The sequence below is a fragment of the Hypomesus nipponensis genome, chromosome 13 (assembly GCF_054491055.1).
Source record: "Hypomesus nipponensis isolate SF chromosome 13, ASM5449105v1, whole genome shotgun sequence".
Taxonomy (NCBI): domain Eukaryota; kingdom Metazoa; phylum Chordata; class Actinopteri; order Osmeriformes; family Osmeridae; genus Hypomesus; species Hypomesus nipponensis.
In genome coordinates, this window is record NC_140373.1 from 14,446,215 (window position 1) to 14,471,329 (window position 25,115).

The 25,115-nt window shown below is 42.3% G+C and overlaps 1 protein-coding gene across 16 annotated transcripts in view; it reads left to right on the top strand.

Annotated features, from left to right (window-relative positions):
• The window catches only part of tcf7l2 (transcription factor 7 like 2), a 91,191-nt gene that overhangs the window by 12,502 nt on the left and 53,574 nt on the right, over positions 1–25,115 (top strand). For all 16 annotated transcript variants that reach the window (XM_084669440.1, XM_084669429.1, XM_084669430.1 and 13 more), the window contains exon 4: positions 18,824–18,925. In XM_084669440.1, coding sequence (XP_084525566.1) covers positions 18,824–18,925 — 102 coding nt within the window. The remainder of the gene's footprint in view (positions 1–18,823; positions 18,926–25,115) is intronic.

A 25,115-nucleotide genomic window follows, 5' to 3' on the forward strand; every position in this document is an offset into this window, starting at 1 on the left:
TTCATTGTTGGATTGAAGTGTGCTTTGTTTCTTGGTTTCTGAGTCGACAGGCCAGAGATTGAGATGCTCGGTTAGCTTCAGAGATGTTGCTGACCTCAAATTGTACACAGAAGCAGGAATTGGCTGGAAAAGCTGGGAGGACCAACGAAGCATCAGTAATGGGACGACACTTAGTGGAGTGCGCTAGCTCGCTTGCTCTGGGTTTTTTAGAAAAAAGAGACAATCCCTGAGATTCTTCCAAAGACAAACTATGTCCTGGAGGAGAAACCCATAAATCAACCTCAGTTTCATTCTTTTTCAAGAGACAAATACTTTCCTCACTTTGGGTTTACCTTACAGGACTGGTGGGAGTGACGGTAGTTCAGCATGGGCCTCTTTTTTTGATCTATCAATGGGTTGGTTTTATTTGCAATGACGTAGTACTGTCAACTTTTTTGTGAGAACTAACACCAAACATGCATGTGTGTTCTTCTTGCCTTTTTGATCTTCACCACAGATGCTGTGCATGTACACATCTGCTTTTCTATCCCCCCCCCCCTCCCCCCCACTTACGGCACAAATCCTGTTTTGTGGTGTTTTTGTGTGCCGTAATTTAGCAAACAACATCAGTAATGATTCAATTGGGCATAAAGTAATGGAGAGGCGGCCTACTTGCCATCTGTTTGGTGAGATTACTGTTTCTGTGTAATTAAATGTCTGACCTTATGACCATGGTGGGAGGTATTTGAGGGGACTAGCAACCACAGGGATTGGCTATCTTATATGTGAAAAATTGAGATGATTAGGGACTGGGGGTTTGTAGAGGGTCTTAGTTGGGCACTAAAGATTGTAGTGTGAGACTAAAGTGGCATTTCCTTTACAAGCATGTGTGCTTTGGACATAAATGCACACTCACACAATGACACACACATACACACACACACAAAGGCCCAAACATTGCTCAATTTGACTAGGAAGAGGAGACGTGCAAAACCTTGGTGATCCCTGTGTGCATGTAGTGTAACCAGGAGTGGTGGGGAGATGTAGGGGATTGAGGTGGTGCCGATGCCAAAGGGGGGCTGCTTTAACTCTGATTTCACGTGTGGTTTTGTTTTGACTCCCGAGGTTCAGTTTCCCTTGGACAGAGTCCAGAGACTACAGAGCCTGCTTCTGCTCACTCCTCTCCTGCAAGCCCAAAGTGAAGGGCCTGTAAGGCCTGAAATTGGATTTCAGATTTGATCTGGTTGCGTGTAGTAAACAGGACATTAAAGACAAGGAGGAGGAACTAATGAATGTGTGTGTGTTCAGATTTTGTGTGTTGTATTCATATTTCCCATTGTGGTAATACACACCCAGTTCAGAAGAGGAACCAAAACAACTAAACCATGATTTCATACACACAAACACACAGGATGTGTGGCAGAAAAAGATATCCGAAAATGCTACCAGTGTGGTCAGGGATGGCGTCTGCAATACTTGTGCCAGGAGCGGCAAATTGGTTTGGAAAAAAGAGACAAGGGTCTAAACAAAAATAGCAGTTTTAATTACTATGGTTTGCTATGGCGCGGCCACAGTGTGGCTGGCAGGGCTAGTTTGCCACTGGGACAGGGACGTGGTGAGCCTCCAGGGAAATTACAGGGTGCTCCGGGTAAGAAATAGAGACAACAGCCTTCACTACCAACCTTCCACTGAAGTTTGCTCCTTTCAAACTAGATTTTTCAAGTTTGCTATCCTGTTTATTGCCCCCAGAGATAATTGGGTAGCCACTCCTACGTTCAATGTCAAGATGTATTTTTTAAGTCACTTACGAATACCTTGTCAATATTTCAGTCAATAAACTTGGGTAGAAGTAGTCGGTCACTGTGAAGAAAAAAAAACACTTTCCAAATATTGTATGATAGCAATATTTTAGGACATGACATTGACCTTTTTCTTCTTGCTTTCTTCGAGAGATTTTTTTCCCTATATAACTTTTCAGACTTAAGTCTATCCTTTCTCTTCGTTCTCTCGCCTTCTCAGTCTCCCTCCAAACATCTCCTCCTCACTCCCAAAATGTGCTCTGATTGCCTTTCCAAAATAGCAATACGTTGATTGCTTTACAGAGATGATGTAAGCCCCTGCCCTAGGGTACATCAGGTTGGATTTCTCCTGCTTTATCTCGTAAAGCCTAAATTAACAGCTGGTTTGGTTTGAGTTCTTCTGGATCTGACTAAAGGATTAAGCTTGGTTCTCATGTGAGTCAATCTGGTTTGATTTATTGCAGGTCTATCAAAAAAGATCAATGGGAGCCCTTTTGAAAGTAAATCCTTAATCGCACTTTGCACTTACATGTCATCGCAGTTTTTTTCTCTTTCTCTCCATCCTCTCCTTTCCTGCTTGTTCTCTCACTCCCTCTTTCTCATTCTATCCCTCCCCCCTCCTTGTCTAACGCCTTGGAATATTTTTATTTATTTTTTCTCTGCTCACCCTAACCCACGGCTGGTTGGGAGGGGAGCTCTAGCGATCGGGCCCTGTCAATGGTATTCTTGCTGTATTGCCAGATGGATTTTTCCCCTTGCTCATTAGCTATCCGTCACCACGAGGCTGACTGAAGCCAAGCTTTAGCAACAGAAGCCCCGATCACAACCGAAACGTGTCCCTCCTGCTCATTCTGTTCTGTTTTCTCAAGTTCATTCATCCGTGGCTGTCTTCTCTCAGTGCAACCATCGCTCACTCCTTGCTCAGGCTGTTTAATAAGATAGATTTCTTGCCCACCTTTCTTTTGCAAAATAATCAACCATTTGGAAATGGTTCAATGGATCAAATACATGGGCCTAAATCTTTGGAAATTACTGTTTTATAGTCTAACTTTTCCAGTGTGGCAATGCAAGTTGGCCCAATGTTTCCATCAGGATTTGTTTTGATTGTCCTTGAGAAGGGGACTTCATATCAGACAAATCTGTGCTTTCTGTCAACTAACCCCCTCATAGCATTCAAATTCTCAGAGTGACATACACTCAAATACATGAAAATTCCCAAACTACTGAGTGACCTGGCAGCTGTTGGGGAAACCAGATCCAGTCATGTTTTATATCCTCACTTGTCCGTTTCACCCATTTTCTCGAGCTTTACTTTCTCTCTCTCTCTTTCTCTTTCTCCTCTTTCTCTGCCTCGTCATTGTACCTCCAGCCATTTTTTCACAGTATTTGAATTTCCTATGCTCCTTCTCTACTTTTCTCAAGGCCATAGATCCAACCATAGAAGGACGGCCCCAGTGACATTGATACTGGCCGAGTATTTAGATGTATGTGTGTCGGATACGGCCACTGCATGTACATGGTGATGTGTTTGAATGCTCGTATGAGTCACAGTGTTGTAGTCAAGACCAACTAAACTGAGATCAAGTCATGACCAAGACCAGAGTGTTTTGAGACCAAGACTTTGAGGGGTCGTACCCGAGTCAAGATGAAGACCAAGGCAGGGCGATACCGAGTCAAGACCAAGACCAAGGCAGGTCGAGACCGGGTCAAGACCAGACCACTCAAAATACACAAACAGTAGGGTTTTACTAGGTACTTCACATCTCTCTCTCACCCAAGTGAAGGAGCGCAGTACCACAGTGTTTAATTTATAATTATTAAGTCGGGAGAGGTGTGAAGCTGACATGAGTTAACGTTGGTGTAACAACTTTTTATTCATCATTAGCTACATAGCTTTATATGGCCTTGCTCGTTACCACAAACAAAATCTGGCAAGCAACTGAAACTAACGCCCTGAAACATACAGAATAGTTTTGGTACAGAGGCAGATTGCAAACGTTAGGTAGCTAGCTTTGCTAACGTCACTTACGCCTAGATTACCTTTTTTTATGTTTTCTTTCTAAATGCTGGTACAAGTTGATGTAGGCCTAGTCCCAGCCGTCTCAGTGAGCATCTCTTTGCAGAATTTACACAAGCTGTGTGTTTTCTTTAGTAAGTTATTGTAAACTCTTTGTGGTTCAGGTAACCAAATTTAATTATAGCAGATTTGGCCAACAACAGACAGCCACAGTTTCACCCATCTTCCTCATTCACTTTTGGGGTTCGAGGAGGGGTTATGGGTAATTTCAAATGAGAAATTAGTAAAGTTATTGGTTGCATTTGAAGTGTGACGTTTTACATCCAATAACAGTAATGATATTAGTATAAATTAAACAATGCACAGGCAATTTAGTGATATTCCCACATTTGTAATAAAATCCTGAGTCCTCTTTGTCTGAGACCGAGACAAGACGAGACGACACCGAGACCTTCAAAATGTGGTCTCGACCAAAATGTGGTCTTGACCGCATTTTTACTCGGTCTCAAGAACTACAACACTGATGAGTGGTTAGCATTTGTCCATGGCCATCTACACCTAGTTGTCCCATGGAGAAGCATTTTAGAAGGCAGCTGAGGAAACTCGATGAAATGCCCTGAACCTAGCTCTTTCATCCTCATATGTCATACATCTTCTAGATGTTGCATGTCTTGCTCAACGAAGAGTGTGTGGCGTGGTAGCATGGTCGATGTCAAGTTCAGGTGTGTCCTCCAGGCGGGCTTGGCTAGCTGGCAGAGCAGGGTGGTGGGGTGGGAGGACTGTAGCAGGATGAGATCGACAGGATATGTGGGAAGGAAAGGCTTGCTGTCAGCCAGCTGGACCTCTTAATCCTATATCCTTAGGGAAAGGGTGTGTTGGTGGGGGGGGTGCGTGCACCTGTGTACATGTGTGTCTAGTAAAGGTTTTCAGTTTCAGTACACCTTGCTCTTGCACAGTGTAAGACCCAGCCACTCCTCAAATGTGTGTGTATGTACTGTGTGTCCGCAATTGTCCACACCTTTACTGTGAGCGTGAATGCTTCTGTGAGAGACACACAGCATTTAATCTCTACTGTGTTTACTGTAGTCCTCATTTTAACTGCACACTGTATATTTATGTACAGGCTCACTCCCTTGATGTTGGAGAGGCAATGGGGGTTGAAAGTAGGGGTAGGTCCCACACTGCTGTTGGGGGGATTGAAGGTACAAGTGGAACAAACACTGCCAGTGCCCCCCCAACTCTTACACTCACCCTCTCAGTATCACATACATTCTCTGAAACACAAACACACTTATTGTCAGCTAAAATAGGATAGCCGATTGCATCATCCCCATGTCATTCATTAGATGCAAAACATACTATTTAGCTACATTCAACCACATTCCATGCAAGCTTTCTCTCTCTCTCTCTCTCTCTCTCTCTCTCTCTCTCTCTCTCTCTCTCTCTCTCTCTCTCTCTCTCTCTCTCTCTCTTTTTCTCTCTCTTTTTTTGGCGTAGACTTTTGCATATATCACAGGCTGGCAGGCTAAGAGCCTGGGACTTCCCCACGCCACACTCCAAGCCTTTGATCCTTTGCTTTGGAGGTAACATCAAAAGGAGAGGCATAGAAAGGCAGCTACTACTGTGAAGTTCAATGTTCAACTTGATGGCTTGGCTGAGGGCTTTTTTTCTCTCTCCCCTCCTCCTGCTGCTCGCGTTGCATCCCTCAGCTGACAAAAACACACAGTTTATTAGCCACGTTTTTTGTCTGGTCTGTCTATAGTACACCTTTACTTTCATTGTGTCTATCCAGAGCAAAACAAGACCCTGAAAAATCTTGTACAATTCTTTAACCATTTTCATAATTACATATTCTTTTATTTATTTTTTATTTGTCTTGGGTTTAATTGAAGTTCAGTTTAGCCCATCTTCCTTAATGTGTAGATGACATGCAGCGCCCTATATTGCAGAAGGTTGCATCAATGCTAAGTCTTCTTGGGAGGACGGGTTTGGGGAGAAGAGGAGAAGAATATCACTCCATATTGTTTGCAACATGTGTGTTCCAATGGATTCGTCCGCCTTGTGTGTTTCCTGATATGAGTGAGAGAGCTGTCAGGTTGTGTTAAGGCAAGAAGGGAGCCCCCTCTGTTTTAAGCTGCTCCATTGACATGGATGAGAAGCCTCATTCCATTGTTCAGTGGAAAACAATAACCAAATTTATGATGGCCTAGCTTAGTTGGCTGGTGAATATATAGCTCAAAGGAAGTCCCTGCTACACACCCTAAAGAATGATTGAAGAATGAATACTTCCATTTCGGGAAATGTTTGTCGATATTGGGCAAGCGAATTGTGTGAACTTCCTGAAGTGGAATGAAATGACAGATTATGTCTTCCCTGTCTCACTGCGTGCCAATTAATAATAATAATAGATTTTATTTGTAATGCACTTTACATTTGAAACAAATGGTGGTGAAGTGCTGCAATTATTAAAGGCGTGTGGCCTTCTTTTTCCCTGTCACACACAGGCATCTCTCTCACTCTCTGTCTCAATCTCACACACACTTTTTACTCTTTACCCCCCCACACACACTACTAGGGGGGGAGGGGAGGTATATCATTAGCCCCTGTTTGCTGTAAGGCAGACAGGAGCCAAGCTCTACCTTATCTCCGTGTCAATTACATTGTGTGTGTGAAACATCAGTTGTAATGATCTCCATCCATCCAGCCTGTGTGTGTGTTCAACACCCGCCTTGCCCCCGAGCTGCAGTTCCCCAGCTAATAGATGCAAAATTAAGCTGATCAATAGATGGCCTCAGCCTCGTTATTGACGTATCATTGCGGCGTGGGATTTCTGTCAGACTGTATGGTAGGAAAAGATATGAGGACGAACCAAGGGAGGGCTGGCTTAGATGATGAGATGGCTTAGGCTCCATCAAGATGCATCTTGTATAAATTATGTAAACAAGTTGATTTAGCACACTTTCCTTATCTGCATATTAGTTTTCTCTATTTATGTCCCTTTGGACAGGACCAGTCACCCACAAATCTTTTTGGAATATGAGACAGGAGACTTGTTTAAATGACTATATTAAAGATTCAGCAATAATTGGCTTGTGTGCCCATGCTTGGTGTGTGCGCGTGCATGCTTGTTTGTGTGTCTGAGAGGGAAGACCATGCGATTGAGCTAACTTGTAATTACCCATGAGAGCTGGTATATTTGTGTGGCAGTGGTGTTTGTCGTGAATTGATTTGGAGGTGAGGTGTGTGTGTGTGTGTGGGCTGGATATGGGGGACACTTCTGCTGGATGGCCTATGTAGCTGCCTCCCTGACCCTCCTGGGGTCCTATTGTCATGGAAGCATCCTACATTTTAATGAGCTCCAATAACCACCTTATTACTCATGTATTTATTAAACCGTGTGTGTTTAGTGAAAAAGGGCTATTATTTTTATTTTTAAGGTAAACAGAATTATTTGTGTGTGTGTGGTTTCATTTTAAATTCCATCCATACCTGACCGCTTTTAGGGTTTAAATGTTATATGATGCCGTCTCTGAGGTGCAAGTCTTCTAGCAAGTGGCCTAAAACCATTTAGACTTTGGAGCTGAAGCTCTCGGTATAAAGCCTCTGACATGCTCAGGGAATGGACCTCATGAATATGGATGTTGCACTGCTTCCAGCTGTGTGTGTGTGTGTGGATGCCTTCATCTAAGTTGTACATAGGTGTGTGTGGTCAATGATTGTGTGTAGAGTGAAGGATTTCAAATCATTTGTGATGGATAACCGTGTGTAGGTGTAAAAAAGTTATTATTCTGGGCTTCACTGTAAGTGTATTATAAAGCACAAAGTCTCAAGAAGGGCTGAAAGGTTGTGAACATATCCTCTCTGAAGGCTTCTCCACATCAATACAATATTCTTGTACGATTCATGCAGCCAGCGAACATTGAACCAACATTCCCAACACAGGTCACTGGCCACAGCTTTGCCCCACTTGAGTTGTCTGAGCTATAGTTTTCCATTTTAACTTCCCCCTATAGACTCATGTTTCCTTACAAAAGGTACACCTATAATATACATGCTACAGACCTATGTAAGCTACTTTACTCTAACAGAAAGTACCTTGCGTAATGGACTTGGACATACCTAGGCCTGCTGTGCTTGCCCAGCTCACATAGCCTGTAAGTAGGTCATGGTCTACCAGACTCCTGACCTGGCATGTCCAGGATCTGACCTCCAGTTTCTTATCTTTGCCCTGAACTTGTTTTAGACTAGTCATCACTAGTAAGTAATAAGAATTAACATTGTACACTGCACATATAGGTGTTGTATATTAGCTATACGATATAAGATGATACGTATCAGAGAGAGAGAGTGACAGAGTGTGGTGTTAAATATGTTAGTGCTTCTGTTCATTAGTAACCCTGTTTTGGGATTAGCAGGCCTCTGCCATCTTCAGACTCACCAACCCTATTTAGAGACTGGACCAGCGATACTTTTGATGACAGTGAGAGGGAGTTCAGAATTAAAAGAAAGTTTTCTTTCTGAAGCTTTCGGATGAAAAGCCAATATGAGTTTGGAGCCATACTGGGATGTGTGAGACACATCTTTCAAATATATCGATCACATGGTGTGTCTGATGGTATGTCTGATGGCTTAGTGTGGTCAACTATTCTTTGAATAACTTTTGATTGGAGTGCTCCCAAGTTAGAAGTTGTTTTGATATTCTTTGATTCTGTTTGTTCAAATATTTTTTTAACAAACAAAAACACATTTTTAATCTGATTGTTAGATTATTTTTATTTTTAGGGGGGCAGTATATTGCTCAATTTCATGCAACCTTTCTGTGAATCAGCCACTGTTTGAATAACCCATTTGTCCACACCTACTAGGTAAACAGTGTCAGAGCGAGACCACACATCTCATGAACTCATGTTTGAGACTAGAGTTAACATCACCCGTACACAGATAAGCGACCACAATTTCAGTTACTTCATCACAGTAACAAAGGTTTCAAATGATATCTGTATACATACGGTATATATACCTACCGTATTTTTTGGAAATAAAGCTGGGGTTTATACCCCAATTTTAAATTTTTCTTGTGGTGGTCAGCCTTATTTTTTGATGCGGCTTATAGCAAGTTTTTATAACAAAACAACAGTAGAAACACTTTTTTCGTGAGTGCCAACCCGTTAAAGAGTAGCGACGCACATATGTGATCCCTCAAATGCGGGTCTCAGAGCGTAACGTCGCTTATACCATGGCCTGGGTGAATAATCGATTCCGATTGGCTGCAGGGGTGTCCATTATCCGGTGATTTCAAAGAACTATATTGACTTCTATACTCTTTGGCTGTGTTCACACTTGACTTATTTTTTCAGAAAAATGCGCTGCCTTCAGCGCCTTTTTACATGCAATCCTATGGGAAAATGAAAAAGGCAGACGCCTTTTAAAAAACTTCTAAAAAAGTGCTGCATCTGACGCCTTTTTGAGTTCAATTTTCTCAACTTTTAGAAAAGTGCTGATTGACGTCAAGTGCCTTTTTGACAGCTGACCAATCAGGACGAGGAGAGTAGGTACGAATGTACCTTCCCTAGTAACCTTCTAGTCGAGTCGAGTTACCTAGTTATGGCTCCTCAAACGCCTAAGCTAAAGCAAGTAATTGCATTTTATTGACCATAGTAGCTAGCTGTCGATAAGTAACCAACGGAAAATAACGGATAATAATGTATCGCTAGAATATGATTCCCGTTCAGGTTACAAAATTCTCGTCAGAAAGGCGCTTGACGTCACCCAGTGCTTTTCTGAAAAGGCGCTCCAAAGGCACCCAGAGGGCACTGAAGTCAGTGCTTTTTTCTAAAAAAAGAAATCAAGTGTGAACACGGCCTTTGGTGATAAACGGACACCTACTATGTAGTTGCAGCAAAACTGTCTGCTCACTGTTCTAAATGATTGTGCTGGCTATTATATGAACCTGTACAAAGTGTCTGAAATAAGTAGGCTAACCATAACAGGGACGGAGTCAAAGCCTCCATTTACAATTTTGAAAGACTTTAACAAGCTAACATGTCATTACAACAATGAGTGACATCACTATTTCTTTTAACCTATTTGCTAAATGTAACTTTTCTGAATTTTCAGTGTCACGTAACCGCTCATCTCACATCCCATTCGCTATTCACCTCGCTAGTAGGCTACTTCAGACAGCCGCTACTCTACACATGGCCGATTTATTTGATTTGTAAAAATCTTTATTTGATTTGGGGACAGACATGGCTGGATAGCTGGCTAGTCTTGTTGTTAAACATACTGTCGAATTATAATGACTGTTTGGCGAATATGTCAACTTTGATGCGGTCATCTCACATCCATTTGCTATTCAACTTGCTCCACAGGCTGCAGCTGTAGCCTAGTACTAGTATGGCCGATACTTTGTTCGTGAAAATCTTGATATTGATTTTGGGACAGTGACATGGCTGGTTAGCTAGCAAATCTTCTCGTCAAACATACTGTGAAATTATATTTACTGTTTGTCAACCGTACACAATGTTATTGCCTTTGAATCTTGCTAGCATAACATTAGCTTTCGGGCAAATAGCTCAACCAAAGGAAAGCCAGTGTTGGTTCAATGAGCTGAGCGGACTAGAAATATCAGAGTTGGCTAACGTAAAATAAAAAAACATTAGATTTCTATTCCAAAACGCCTGAAAACATAAATTAATGTTTGTAAAAAAAAAAAAAATCGTTGGCAAGTGACCATGGTATAAGCGGGATAATGCCCTTCGAGGTGTACAATATCACCTGATAATGGACTCCGCTGCACGTCGGACGGTTCACGCATCTGCATCGTCCATTATCAGGTATATGCATAGAGTTAATATAACTAGAGTAAGCTACTTTTGTCTTCCAAGATGGCGTCCCCATTCATTTCTATGAAAAGTGCTCAGTGAGCAGTGAGGCAAGCGAGAGCGCGAGACTGGACGAGGCCATCTTTCCACTTCCGTGTCTTCCGGTCCAGCTTTAAACAGTGGCTCTTTTTTTCCCTAGCTCCAAGACCTTGTGCACGCTTGCAACTAGCTATGCACGTCATACTTTGCAACAACCTGTAGCGAGCATAGATGTAGATGGTTACGAGCGTGTGAGCAAAGACATTGCAGTTGCAGAATCTATGGGCAGAATGGGGTACAAGTCCGATAAGAATCAGACACATGATGCAAACTTAACGGAAATGTATTCTGTCACTGTATTGTATTCCTTTTACTTGTTTTTTAGAAATAGACTATAGGGCTAAATATAGGGCTATTCTAGATGGAACTCATCGCATATGTTGCTTTTGTTCTTCGTGATATGAGTATGATTTCCAACGCATTGTATCGGATGAAATAAACTGTTAACATGAACAGCTCCGTCATTGTTCTCGCCAGGCAAAGAAAGCTTAATAGTTATTTTGGTAACCGAAATCTTCCATAATGCAGACTTACCATAGCTTACTGTCAACTTTATATTTATATGAAATGCCACAAAATTCACACTGCCTTCAATTTCCGACAGTGTCGAAATGTGACCTGTGTTTTATATGTTCAATCTAGAAAACCAAACGTCTATTAATGGATATAACGTGATCTAACAAGACGTGTTAATAATGTAATAAATAAAAGCTCAAGAAGTGTGTCTAAAATATACTTTATTGAACATTTGCCTTTGAAGTGTAAGTGTGTAAGTTACAGAACACAAAAATTAACATGCAATGTCCGCTCTGTTTTCTTTTTGATTATGGCATAAAATGTGCAGTCTTGAAGAAGAAAATGCAAATGCAAATAGGATGATTGATTACTAATTTCATTTATGAGTCAAATCATGCAGCCACATTCTTAAAATGAAAATGCATTTCTGGAAATGCATTTTCATTTTCAAATTTGAGTCCAATAATGCAGCCACATTCTTAAAATGAAAATGCATTTCTGGAAATGCATTTTCATTTTCAAATTTTACATTTCAAATTGTCGCGCTGAATTTGCAGGGAATCGTTGAATTTGCGTGAGTTGGTATATGTTTTCCTTTTTTAAGTGGTCAGAGAAGGAAAAAAACATACCTAAATAGTTTTCAAGTGTCACAATTATAAGATGGTAAATTGGATGTCTGTGGGGGGCTATTTCCTTCACTGACTGTCTGTGTACATTGTTGGGTTGAGTTTAGCCGTGAAAAAACAAGTTAGAAGAGGTCTTTGGAAAAGGGAGGAGGGAGAGAGAGAGAGGTGGTGTGGAGCAAGGTTTTGGAGTGGGTTGGCGCCCCGTGCTGTCAGGGCCGGTGGAACCCCCTAGCGGTTCTGGCTTTGGAGTAAATACAGGCCCAGCGGACCCCTGCCCGCCCCGGGGCACTCAAACCCCAGGCCTTCCCACATTCCACTTTTATTTTCCTGGTTGCAAAACGCCTCCGGCTATCAGAGCTGGTGGGGCTCTTTTTTATTTACTCATAAAATGTGTATTAGAAATACTAAAGCAGTCATGAAGGACGTCGACTCACTTTTGCCCAGTTTTTGGTCTGACTTCTCAACTCTTTCTCTTGGTCATTTGCTTTCACCCTCTCCTGCACCCTTTTCACCTCCACTGTCTTGATTCTAGACGTAAGCTATTTCAGTATGTACACACAGTTGTGTAGACACACACGTGTGCACATACACTTAGAAGTGCATAGAAGTGTATATATAGGTATATCCCAGTGGGATTTCAAAGGGTCTGGACTGCATTATATATTCCCCCCCTCACAATTATAGAAAATTGCCTTTGCCCCAACAATTGGGTGTGTCTACATGAGCATAAGTCTGTTTATGTTGTCCCGTGCACCTGTGGTGAGAACAAAGACACCCACCAATCAGGGGGAAAAAGCATGGCATTTTCTGGAACCATCTGAAATATGCAACCCCCCCTTAGCCGTGTATAATTGCTTGCCTCCTTCTTGTGAATAAAAATTGTAAGTGAGGTTATCCTGCTAAGTTTTGGAACCAAAACCTTCCTTTGACTGGGTTTTTTCCACTCATCTTGTTCATGGCAGACCTCAATAAAGCCCTTTATTACTGTGGATGTATTGGGTATAATCTGCAAGCTGTCAATTCCATCTCCCCAGAGATAGTGAACATGCTGATGGCTGGGTCAGTTGTCTGTCTGTTTGTCTGTCTGTGTCTGTCTGTCATTCTGTGTGTGTTGTGTTTGACGGTGAGTCTGTGTGAATGCACATGTGTTCTTCACTGTACATATGTGTGTGTGCATGTGTTTAACCCAATGCTCATGTGTGTGGGTGGCTGTGTTATGCCTAACTTATGAGGCATCCCCCCATAGCCACAGATGGGCTGGGGATCTGCTGGGATCTCAAGAGCAAAACCCATGCTCCATATGCCTACCTCCTCTATGCCCCCCCCATATCCCCCCATGCACACGCACACACTTTGTCTTTCTGGCACGCATACAAACTGTAATCCGTTTCCGTGTTTTTCTATCTGCACATCTACATCTTTTCTAGTTGTAGGCCGTTATCGGCGTTAACGTGCTGCGTTAACGTGAGACTCTTATGGGGCGATAAAAAAAATATTGTCGTTAATCTATTCTCAAAGTTGGGTTGGGAGCTGGGTCTATACTACGCAAGCTATGATAACTTCACCTTGATATTTTAGCACAGATGTATACCTAGCCGAATTGCACTGTAGGGGGCGAGAACGAGTCTTCGAACCTGTGTGTATGCCTTGTGTATGAAATTACCACATCAAACATGATGTGCAAACATGGATGCAGCTATGAAGCCACCGGGTTTGCTTCAGGGAAAAATTATTTTTAAGAAGCTTCCCAATGGAAACCTCAACAACACTAAGGTTGTTTGCACCCGCGATGCGGAATTAGTTTACTGTACGAGTTCTTCCAGTCTCAAATACCACCTACACGTAAAGCATCCATTAGCTAATGCGGAAGATGCTGGGCCAAGCACTGATGCAGGGGAAGAGTCGTTGTCACTACTATGTTTGAGTGCAACCGAGTTAAACCCGTCAGCACAGCTCTATCAGCAAAGCTAACAAAACGTCCTCGCTCACCTGGCTTGAGAAACACGTTCTCAAAGACTTACATTTAGTCATTATTTGGGAAGCACACATATTCTGAAAGCTTTCTCCGGAATTCAAATGAGCCCTTTTAATCTAGATTAATCTAGATTAATTCCAAGATTACAGTGATATTAATCTAGATTTAAAAAATTGATCTATGTCCACCTCTAATCTTTTCTCAATCTTCAACCCAACCTCTCTTGCTCATCTTTCTCTCTCGCCCCCCCCCCCCCCCCCTGTCTCTCTCTATCTCCTTCCCCGCCCCCTTGCTTACTCCCTTGTACATTGTTTACGTGGTTGGAATGCCAATGGTGCCCCATGCACGCCCCTGCAAAGGGGATTCACTTCATCCTTATCATCCCGCCGGGCCCTCCGGGGATGGGCCTGGTGTCATGAGCCACTTTGGCACATTAGGAGCCCTGTTTGTCTGATTGGGGGAGCAGCCTCTGCTCTTAATCCAAAACTAAACGAACAAGCTGCTCACACACCCATCCCTTGTGTTACAATGTGATAGAAACATCCGATGGGCTTTCAAATCAGGACAGGTTGCCATTGAGCCAACAGCAAATACGGCTCTATATCTCAATTTTAATAATTGTACTTTTGAATCACATTTTATTGTATTTTTTTATTACATATTACAGTTTTTCTGTTGTTTGGTGTAAGTAGTGTGTATTTTCACATTTATAATTGATAAGGTGTGAGAGGGAAGCTGGTTTGTTTAGGGTTGTGTGGACGGTATAAAATATCAGGGCCTGGCCGGAAGTATTTCATGTGAACTCGCCTCACCGTTGTCTGCCGAATGGTTAATAATAGAGGAGGGGGTTGTTGTGTAGACGTGTGAAGATGATGAGCGAGCGCACACAATGCCCTTCTCCCCGTCTCCTGCTGTGACCTCCCTCTGTCTAACCGATGGCACTGGCCTAGGCCTTGTCTTGTTTGCATTGTGATGACAGTTACTATGTGTCTGGGTCACGTTCAACAGCTCGCAACATGCCAAGCCGCGGTCTGGTGGCAGTCTCTCCAATATGGGCGAGCAGGCCAGCCTGAAGTGTCATGAAGAAGGGGGGGGGACTAAAAATAATAAGATGCAGTGAAATGAGTAGGCTTGGGGACTTTTCTGTAGAACTATAGTGGAGCCTCAGCCCTTCTTGTGACTCTGCCCTCCCACCCCCTCTCATTTATGTGTCTCCCTTCTGCTTGTCACTATGGGAAATTTCCAGGCAAAGGAGAGGGGAGAGGGTAAGGGTAGAGTGAGTTAACTCTGTGAGAGCCTTCAGAGGACTCCCTTGTCTTTCACTTCATCAGAGACAATTGAGTCATTCAGCTCCCATTGTGGGGCTAGCCTGGGCTGGGAGGGGGCATGGGGCAAGTATTTTTGGAGGGGAATGGTTACCCCCCCTTCCCCGGCAATACACAACGTACGGTACCCTATGTGCCTCTTGGTGGGCTGCAGGAGGAGGAAAAGGGAGGGAGGGTCGAGGGGAAGGGGTCAGGATGGGTGAGTTATCCTGGAACTCCAGAGCAATTTGTCACATCAGAATGGCTCTTCAGTTACCAGGGGAGGGAGTGGGAAGGGAGGGGCTTCCTCCACCACATTTACATTTAGACATTTAGTCATTTATCAGACGCTCTTATCCAGAGCGACTTACAGTTAGTACAGGGACATTCTCCCCGATGCAAGTAGGGTGAAGTGCCTTGCCCAAGGACACGTAATTTGGCATGGCCGGGAATTTAACCAACAAACCTTCTGAATAATAATGTAATAGCCCAACTCCCTAACTGCTCAGCCATCTGACCTCCACATCATAGCAGGAGAACTTTTTAGCCTGAGAGTGGGGAGGAGGAGCTGTGCTGCAGAGAGAGGTCAAGGGTCACGGCCTACTCAAGCCCAGGCGGCATGTCCGTCAGCAGGGGCTTGTAGAAGGTGGTTGGGTAGAAGGTACAGGGGCAGAGAGGGAGAGAGGAGCAAAGGAAGGGTTGGAAAGTTTGGCACTCGCCAAGACTCCCTTTTCCTTGGCATGCTTGTAAAAGCTGCAGGAGGGATTAGTGTGTGAGAACATTGCAATTGCAGGCTGAAGTGGAGATGACTGTCAGGACAGTTCCTGTAACCTGCTCTTTCCATCTCACTGTCTCTGTATCGTCACTCCTCTCTCTATTCCACACTTTCCTCTTCTGTCTCTTTCTTTCTTCCTCTTTCTGTTTCTCTCTCTGTCGCTGCTCCAGCGCCACACTCGGGTGTATCTTTTCACCCCTCACCTCCAACTCAATGGATGAGGTTTAAGGGAGGTCCCCTTTCTCTTGGCCTTCCTGCAGTTGTTTATATATTTGCAAGTTGTGTGCATTTGGGGTTTGTGCGCTCCCTTTGGACAATCATTCTGTTGTCTAGCCCTTCTGGCGACATGATGACATTCCCATGACTGAAGTCCGACTTTTAGATCCTCTTCTACCACCAGCATTGTCCAGAAGTCCCCCTGGCAGGCCCACCAGTGGAAGCTGTCTGGAATTACCTCACAGATGATGGTTCTGCAGCCACTCCCCCCCCCCCCCCTTATTCCTTCATTAATTTCAGTAATTAATGCTCAATGATGGGGGTCTTAAAAAACAATAGCTTAACGACTCGTCTTTTCCACTCATGGACACACAAACAGCAAACAGACCTAGTTGCAGAAAATCCCTCCTGGGGGTCAAAAATGAGTGGTGGTGGGAGCCAGGCAAGTTGAGTTTAACTATGCTGAGGCAGAGCAAGGACAGGGAGTCAATAACTCCCTCAAGCTCCAACCACAACCAGGCACCCTGTGGTGAACTTTTCACTAATTACCATTGATTTAGACACAGTCTCAGAAAGGGGTCATGACACACATAAACACAGATGCACGCACAGACATGCACTTTCACTCCCTCTTACTGACTTTGCAATACACTCACACACTGATGTACACAACAACACTCTTGTTTATCCAACATTCCTGGATGTTGTGCTTTTCCTCACACATTCATATTTAATACCAGTATTTTACATTGTTTCATTGTGCCTTAGGTAGGAGCCTTCACCCTTAGGAAAAACCACCTTAAGTGAATACAATATTGGAAATTGGGAGTGCCAGTTTTAACCAGTTTCAGAGATTTGTGATGAAATGGCCATGTTCTTTTTCTGTTTTGGTCATGCTGTGGGGGTTGGATAGAATCCCTGCAACTGGATAACCTGATAATTTCTGAGACCAGAATCCGGTGTGGTATAGGAGGTTGCTTTTGAGTTAAATTCGAATTAATTTTTCTATCTCTGGCTGTCATGGTACTGAGGGCTACATGTGTGGTCCCCAAGTTAGACAACAAACACAAAACTCCTGAAATCAAACCAGGCCTACTCTGCTTTCTCTAATACCTTCTCTTTCAAAAAGTTAGATTTTTGTCTTGAGTTCTTGCTTTAATTATTATATTCAGTTTTACTTATTCTATTTGCATTGGACAATTTAGCAGTGTTCATTTTACTCCCCTTTAATATTTTTAACAGCTGGTATTCTCATACTTAACTGGCATGCATGCAAATTCCGGGAACTCCCACGACTATCACACAGATTGTTTGAATGCCTATTTGAATTTACTTTCCGGTGGTAAGCGTTTTCCAAAGGTCAATGATGTTCCACAGTGTGACCACATACCGGGTTCTATTTTTCACAAGGGGACAATAAGGGTCCCTCTGACCTCCTCAACCCCCACCAAAACTTAACCAATGCTAAGGCCTCACTTAATGTGAGGTGCAAAGAACTTCTCTGGCTTGCAGACTAGGTGGCCGTGACATTGATAAGCGTGGCTTACAGAGCATAGCAGGGTCAACCTTACTGGATCATGGGGTTAGAATGGAGTGGGAGCATTAGGGATAGCCTAAGGACACATGCATTTACTCATAGAGGCCCTGATGTGCTGTATTTAGAAGTTGATTAAATAAGACGAAGCAAAGGATAGGCCCTATCTACTTGTGGAGTTAACATAAACTGTAGGTCCAGTATATCTATTTATTTCATATGATCCATTTAGTTTTCATAATATTATAGGGGAAATAACTTTGCTTCTTACTCTAGAATCAGTGAAGATTAAGAAATAATCTTGCAGTGTTGTATGGACTTTGGCATCCACCATATTTCAGTTCAGGTTATGATTACGAGACTATGATACTTAATTTTATTATCCCTTGCTTTTCCTTCTCATCATTGTATGGAAGGATAATTTATACAATCGATTATCTTCCAGAATAAGTCAGCATGTGTGTTATCGTCATATTTTGAAACGGCTCCGCCTAGTTTATGACACAGGCGAACAAATACATGTGTATTCACTGTATCTGTTTCTCTCCAGCTGTGTGTGTACATGTGTGTTAGTCCTGATAAAGGTCAAATCAATCATTCACTGGTACAAGTAACTCAGTTGGTTGACTCATAGCATGCAGAAACACCAGGGTTCACTACTTTATGGGTTCCAGGCAAAGCCAATAAAAGTCATACTCATCTCAAATAATCCCATGTATAACATAAGGAAATCAATGCAAAGTCATTTTCTTTTTTTTTTCTTCAATGTAAATTCCACCAATTGCCTTATTTGGAACTGATCCGGTTCTTCAGTTTCCCACACGATTAAAGATCAGAACCAGTTCCAAATCAGAACCAGACCAGTTGTGTGGAAAACATGACTTTGCATGGACCACAGGTTTACTATATAAACTCCTCTTCAATGTAAACTTCCTCAGACACTTGGAGTAACATAAAATATACATATGTATATTTTAGGACTGTCATATGCCTCAAGAATCCTTGTTTGCGTTGCTGTTGAGTTTTGGTTTTTGCTTTCTGCACCATGTGGTCATTAAGAGTCCTGTTTTGCTTTGATGTGTTTTTATATTATTTTGCTTTCTACATTGTTAACATGTTTTTTCTTTCTTTCTCCATTCTGTTTCTTTCTGTAATTCAGTACCTACAGATGAAATGGCCCCTGCTAGATGTTCAACCAGGAGGTCTGCAAAGTAGACAGACACTTAAAGATGCCAGGTCCCCTTCACCGGCACACATCGTTGTAAGTAACCCCCCGATTAGTACTTTTTACATTTCTCAAGCTTTTCTTCCTCTAAGAGGGAAAGAAAACCCTTCCTCTTTGTGTATAACTCTTTGGGAGTTACATACCCCCTTTTCCAACCAAAACCTGTTGTTGAATGGATGTCAGTGAGTAACTTTAAGTAGTTTTAGATGTTTGTCTTTCCTGCAATGATGGTGTCAAACCAAATTACTTGATTTTCAAGGATGTAAGTCCTGAATTAACAACACTATCTACTTTGAGGAAAGAAAGCTCACTGTAGAAGGGCTGAGTAGGCAGGAGCAGTGGAGTTGCCAAAATTGCAGGTGTCTTGTTGCTCTTTGGATGGCCATGCCACCACTGGATTAGTTTATAGCGACTATGGGCCCTACCCAGCGTTTTCTCATTACTTTCTGTAGTTGCAGATACAATTACATGAATGCATAGCTCATGATGACCCACACCCTCTGTGCTGGACTGAGTACATTTCGAGGGCAGCGTGGGTGCAGAAATGCCAGTGCAAACTTCAAAGTGCAAAGGCGAGACACCTTACTAGGCAATGATGAGGGCATGGAAGTGGCAGAATAGCCCAAATTTTATTTTTCCATGTTACCACCACCTTTTTAGAATATAGCTTATGATCTTTCACAGGTTTCACGGCTTTTTGGTGGGAAAGTGCAGCAAGTTGTATTTATCAGGTTAACAATGCAGCAGCAGTATGTGTAGAGGTTTGTGTAAACATACTGATCCGAAACAGCTTACCAACTTATTTTTATTGATGATTTATTTATGATTTACTTAATGTAAATCATTGTAAAAGAGAGTTCCCTCCACATGTTGCAGCTGCAAATTAATATTTGCAATAAAGGAAAGCAGACAAAATGACTGTCCATAACCCTGTCTAATGTCCATGGCACTACTGTAGTCTTAAGGTCAATTATTTACACTGTATAGGTGAAGACCAAAAAAATGTGGTATTTCCAGGATTTTTCCTGGGTCAAAATGGGTCTTCGGTGCAAAAAAAATAAAAAAAAAAAAATATATATATATATATATATATATAGGCCTATGTATATATATACCTTTTTTTCTCCCCCAACCCAACATATTTTTGTCCTATTTCCGCAAAGCAATAAAGTTAGGCTACTTACAGACACCTTACACTCAAAATATGTTCTAAATGGTATAAATGCTGCCAATTAATAATTGACGTAACAACTTACTGTAAATGGTCAGTAGCCTAGCCTATCGATAAAGGTTGGCCACTCTGAAGCATGTACACTGCCTGCTTCATTTGATCTTGATAGGCTAAGCATTCTGCAGCAAACAAAAAAAAGAAACCCACTTTTTATTAATTAAAACTACTTCAGCATAATAATGCACCTTGAATACAAACCTGAGCAAGGGCAGAAATCGCTACCGAATCAACAGACATGTGCAATTTAGCTAGCAGGGGAAGAATACATACAACGAAAATCACCAGTTAACTTGATTTAAACATGCAAGGACTATAGACTTATACAATAACAGGCTCACATAAACTGACAACATAAGTTATAGGCTATGACTTACAGTTCTCAAAGACGCACACACGCAATCTCAATTGCGTTGTCAACCGCGTGTCCTTGCAATTCTCCGACATGCACTCTAACAATCACTGCTGATACGACGGCCAAAAATGTTGTACAGCCTGATATCTGATACCGTGGCGGCAGAAATTTTGCCAAGGAGGAAACACTGCACTATATATTATCATTCCAGGTTAAGAATACCAATGGAGGCTGCGTTTGAAATCATAAATCAAACTTTTGTCAGCATTTTGAGTGGAAATTCTATTTGCATTTCTACAGGTGTATTTGTGCACGTCAGGCTGGCCCTCGCAGCGGAATGACAGTTCAGTGGCCACTCGGTCCATTCGCGCACCTCACAGTTGCGTATTGTTCAGACAAGAAGACACGCTTATCAACTCGATTACTATTGATCAAAACAGAACGAGGGTTCGGCTGTAGCCTGCTTGAAACATGCTGTTGAGAGCATATTCTCTGACATGCATTGCACACGTTTTTTTTCTTTTCATTGCAGACTTTTTTTTGCCTTTGGCGCTCGGGATTTGTCATTGGCGCTCAGGAAAACGGCTTTGGCGCGCGCCAAAATTTTCTCTATGCAGGAAAAACCCTGATTTCATAGGCCAGACAGTTTTTTTTTATGAGACCCAATAAATACAATTCCCTATGGTTTTCAGTTGAACTGCTAAAAAAGGCTGGCAGACCCTTTGGTCTTTTGCCCATTTTAGCTAAGCAGAGCTAAAAATAGGCAACAGGCCTGTTTATTGGAAACAGAAACCCTATCAAAAGTTATGTTCAAGACAAAGAGATGGCGATGACAGTGACAAAACAACCCATATCCAGCCCTCTTTATACTTCCCCTATTATGCCTGCATTTATATTTATACTAAGAAGTTAATGGGGCCTTTCTTGCTGTTATTGTAAGAAAAAGTAATACAAATGAACTAAAAGCCACCTCCCATAAAACAACAAAGCTGATAATACTTTTATTCTGTCAATACTCAAAATACCTGGAACCTCATGTCTTATGGTTGCTACTGTACCATCAAATGTCTTGTACAATTGCTGTGTACTTTTTGTATGTAAATTAATTATTTCATTTGAATTGATCAGTACTGTTCATGATTGTTTGATTAAGGACCATAGGGTATCAAAGAATCAGACAAGTTGATCAGTAGGTCATAAGACTGAGGGCCCTATTTTAACGATCTGAAACGCAAGTATCAAATGCGAGTAACTTTGTGGGCGGGACTGTTAGCGCTGTTGCTATTATACCGGCGGGATAAATGACTCTTGCGCCCGATGCAAATCTAAAATGATGGGTTAGTCTGAATTAGCTACATTACTCATAGGTGTGGTTTGGGCGTAACGTGCCATAAACCAATCAGTGCGTCATCTCACATTCCCTTTAATAGCCGGCGCACTTGTTCCATGGCGGATTGCTATTATAATGGCGGATTTGCCAGGCACACGCCAGGAGCGGTTCAAAGCCAAGGACACCGACGTTCTCGTCAAGGCTGTAAAAGATAGAGAAGTGACATTGTATGGGGATAGGAGAAGAAACCCAACCAAATTAGCTTTGGTTAAACAGGCGTGGAAGGAAATTGCCACAAATGTTACAAATCAAGTTCACATACATAGAGATTTCTCATGAAAATCTTTGTAATCATTGACATGAAAGAAATGTAACACAGCCATACAATAAATCAAAACAATGTAACACAGCTTCGCAGGAAGAAGACCTGGCCTCGCCAGCAGTGCCCACGGGCCAAGCATGCGTCCTTAAAACAGCATCTGAATAATACGTCACTGACTTTAGACTACATTTTTCCTGGTCTGTGGCAGAATTGTTTTATGAACCTGCAAAATAGCACCAGGAAACGTTTGCGCTGGAACACGCCTCCTCTTTTTGCTAAACCGCCCCCGGGAGCGCAATTTCATTCCCTAATTTACCGATGTGCGTCTGTGGAGGGAAAAGTCCTATGGGAACTACCTGTAAACTAATGGAGTTTGGATGATTAAAGGAACATAAGTGGTAACTCCACCACCTCGACCCCCTTTGTTGTATTTCACCATCTCAGCTCATCAAAGCCTTGATTTCATTTGGATTTTTTGATAACACAGATGATCAAAATGTTTCACTTTATGGGACCCTTATCAATAAAATTGTCAAAAAACGGTATTAGTATTTTTTCTCACTTCCAAATGGGGAATATGACCTAGGCACCTTGACCTCTGAAGGCTAAGAAAGAGCTGTCTGCACCATATTGATAAGACCTCACTGAAAGGATTGAGAGATAAGGAGAGTGATCCAAAGTTTAAGTGACCCTCCAGTAAACTAAACCAACAGAAAGTCAGGGACAGAGATGTATATAGAAAAAAAGGCACTGCAATGGAGAGAGACAAAAAGACTAAAGGATGTTGAAACAAAAGCAATAACTACACACAGTATGATATCAGGCAAGTCACAAGAATGGGAGACATGCTAGTAGAGACCATTGTTAACCATCTAATAGGTTGGTTAACAATGAGGTGTTCTGTTGTTGGAGAACAATTGGGGTCACCCATGAAGGGAAAAAGGAAGTTACCTCACGAAGGCTCGTCTTTATCTGGGGTGTGTGCCCTTCTTTGCCACGCCCTCAACATGTTGAAACCTTTGATGTGTCAGACTGCCCCAATGGCGGGCCCTAACCACTGCAGTTGAACTTGTATGCCATTGGCTGAAAGTTATTATTTATTTATATACCTATTGATGTGTTTTTTGAGAGAAAGCCAGGGAGAGACAATTTAATCTCATGCCTCATGTTTCTGTAGGCCTAATAAATAAATGTCGATAAACTAGAGCTTTCGAAGTAAAACACAAATTCTAAGTCCATTCTCCAAAGTGACTGAAAAATGTAAGTCAGATGCCAAAAATGTTGTCCACTATCTGTAGACTCTGCTTTCCATTTTACTGATACAGTTAGTTGAATGCATATGAACAGGATGTAGTTTAACATTGGATGTTTTTTACTACATTTGTGGAAAACGTTAGATTGGTTATGGTATGTGTTTGTTTCTTCTGGGTCCTGGTTGTGGTTTTTAGGAATGTCCCAGTGAAAGATTGAACAGAAGAACGCTTAAAACAGTACTAGGACACATTCTACAGAAGTAGCAGCATAACCCAAAATCACTTTGAAGTTTGTTATTGATAGACTTTATTACGAAAGTGATAAGGAAAATCTAGTCTAGAAGGATGCAATAATACTTGTATTTGAATATTTATAGTCCTTAACCGTTCAGAATTCTAACATTTTAACGGTGTTTCTTAAATTGACATGCTATGAACTGGGACAGAAACACAGACACACACATTTAAACATGCAGGCACATGAGCATGCACACACACATACGCACACACGCACAAGAATCTTTTCCTCAGTCTTGTTTGGGCTGGACAATGTGTCCATTGTTTCCTGGGTTTTCTCTGGCAGCAGGGGATGGTTAGAGTGTTAACTATTTCCTAACCAGGCCTTGTGTGTGTGTGTGTCAGAAAGGCAATGAGGCAAGTATGCGAAACTGGAAAAGAGAGGGAAAGGTATGGTCTTTTGTGCCTACTCCAAGTGCATGTTAATTAATTAGCTTTGGGGAAGTGAAGGAATCTGACTGTTTTGTGAGGTAAGACCTCCCACCTGAGGCTTTACAACTGACAAACACTTCACTTTCATTCAGTCCTCATGGATTCTCTATGGAAATTATATTCGATAGAAGGCCTCAAGGTTATCCACAAATGGACATCCCTTTCTATTTATGATTTTAGAAAAAACCAAACAGTTCTGTATTGTCTGTGACTTGTCCGGAAACAACCCACAATGACTTTTCAGTCGCCTTAGGTGGGCGAGCTGGGTTAACGTGTCACTTCCAGAAAAAACAGAGCAGGGGTCTTGTCCACTCCTCTATCTATGTTGGCTCTGAAAAGTGTCTTGTTGTCGACTCTGCACCTGGGCTGCCTGGACAATGGGTCTGAGGGGCTGGGAAGCCTGGTGTGAAGCCCTGGCCACCTCCACAGTTAATGAGCGCTCCCAGGGTCAATGACAGGGGGCACTGTCTTCTATGTTTGAGGAGGGAAGCTGCTTTCTCTATCTTCGCTGCTTTCTCTTTCTCCATTTACTCTACTATCTATCTATGTATCTGTCTATCCCTCCATTCCCTGTCCTTCCCCCCACTTTTGCCAGACAGGTGATGTCAGTAGTTGAGTTGAATGCTGTCTGTTCTTGTGGCTGTGCCCAATGTGTTGGTATTGGATAGTTAGGAGAAGACACTCATAGACATGGCCTCACCCTTAGACAGAGAGCTTTGTTCCCACCTACTGATGGCTCTGCCAGTCATCCGCTCTTGTTCACTGTCTCCGACCAGACACAAGTGCAGTGTCACGCTGACATAATTTCATGCTTGGTGGCAAAAACCTTGGATGAGATCAGTCATTGCAACAGAGTCAGAACCGGACTTTGGTTCAAATTACACTTGCTTGTAGACTGCTATTGTCTCTTCAGCACTGTCTGCTTGTTTTCATTTACATCCCATTTATTGTGACAGGGAAAAACACAGTTGTTTGGGTTTTGTTGGTCTTTTTGTTTTTTTTGAGGACT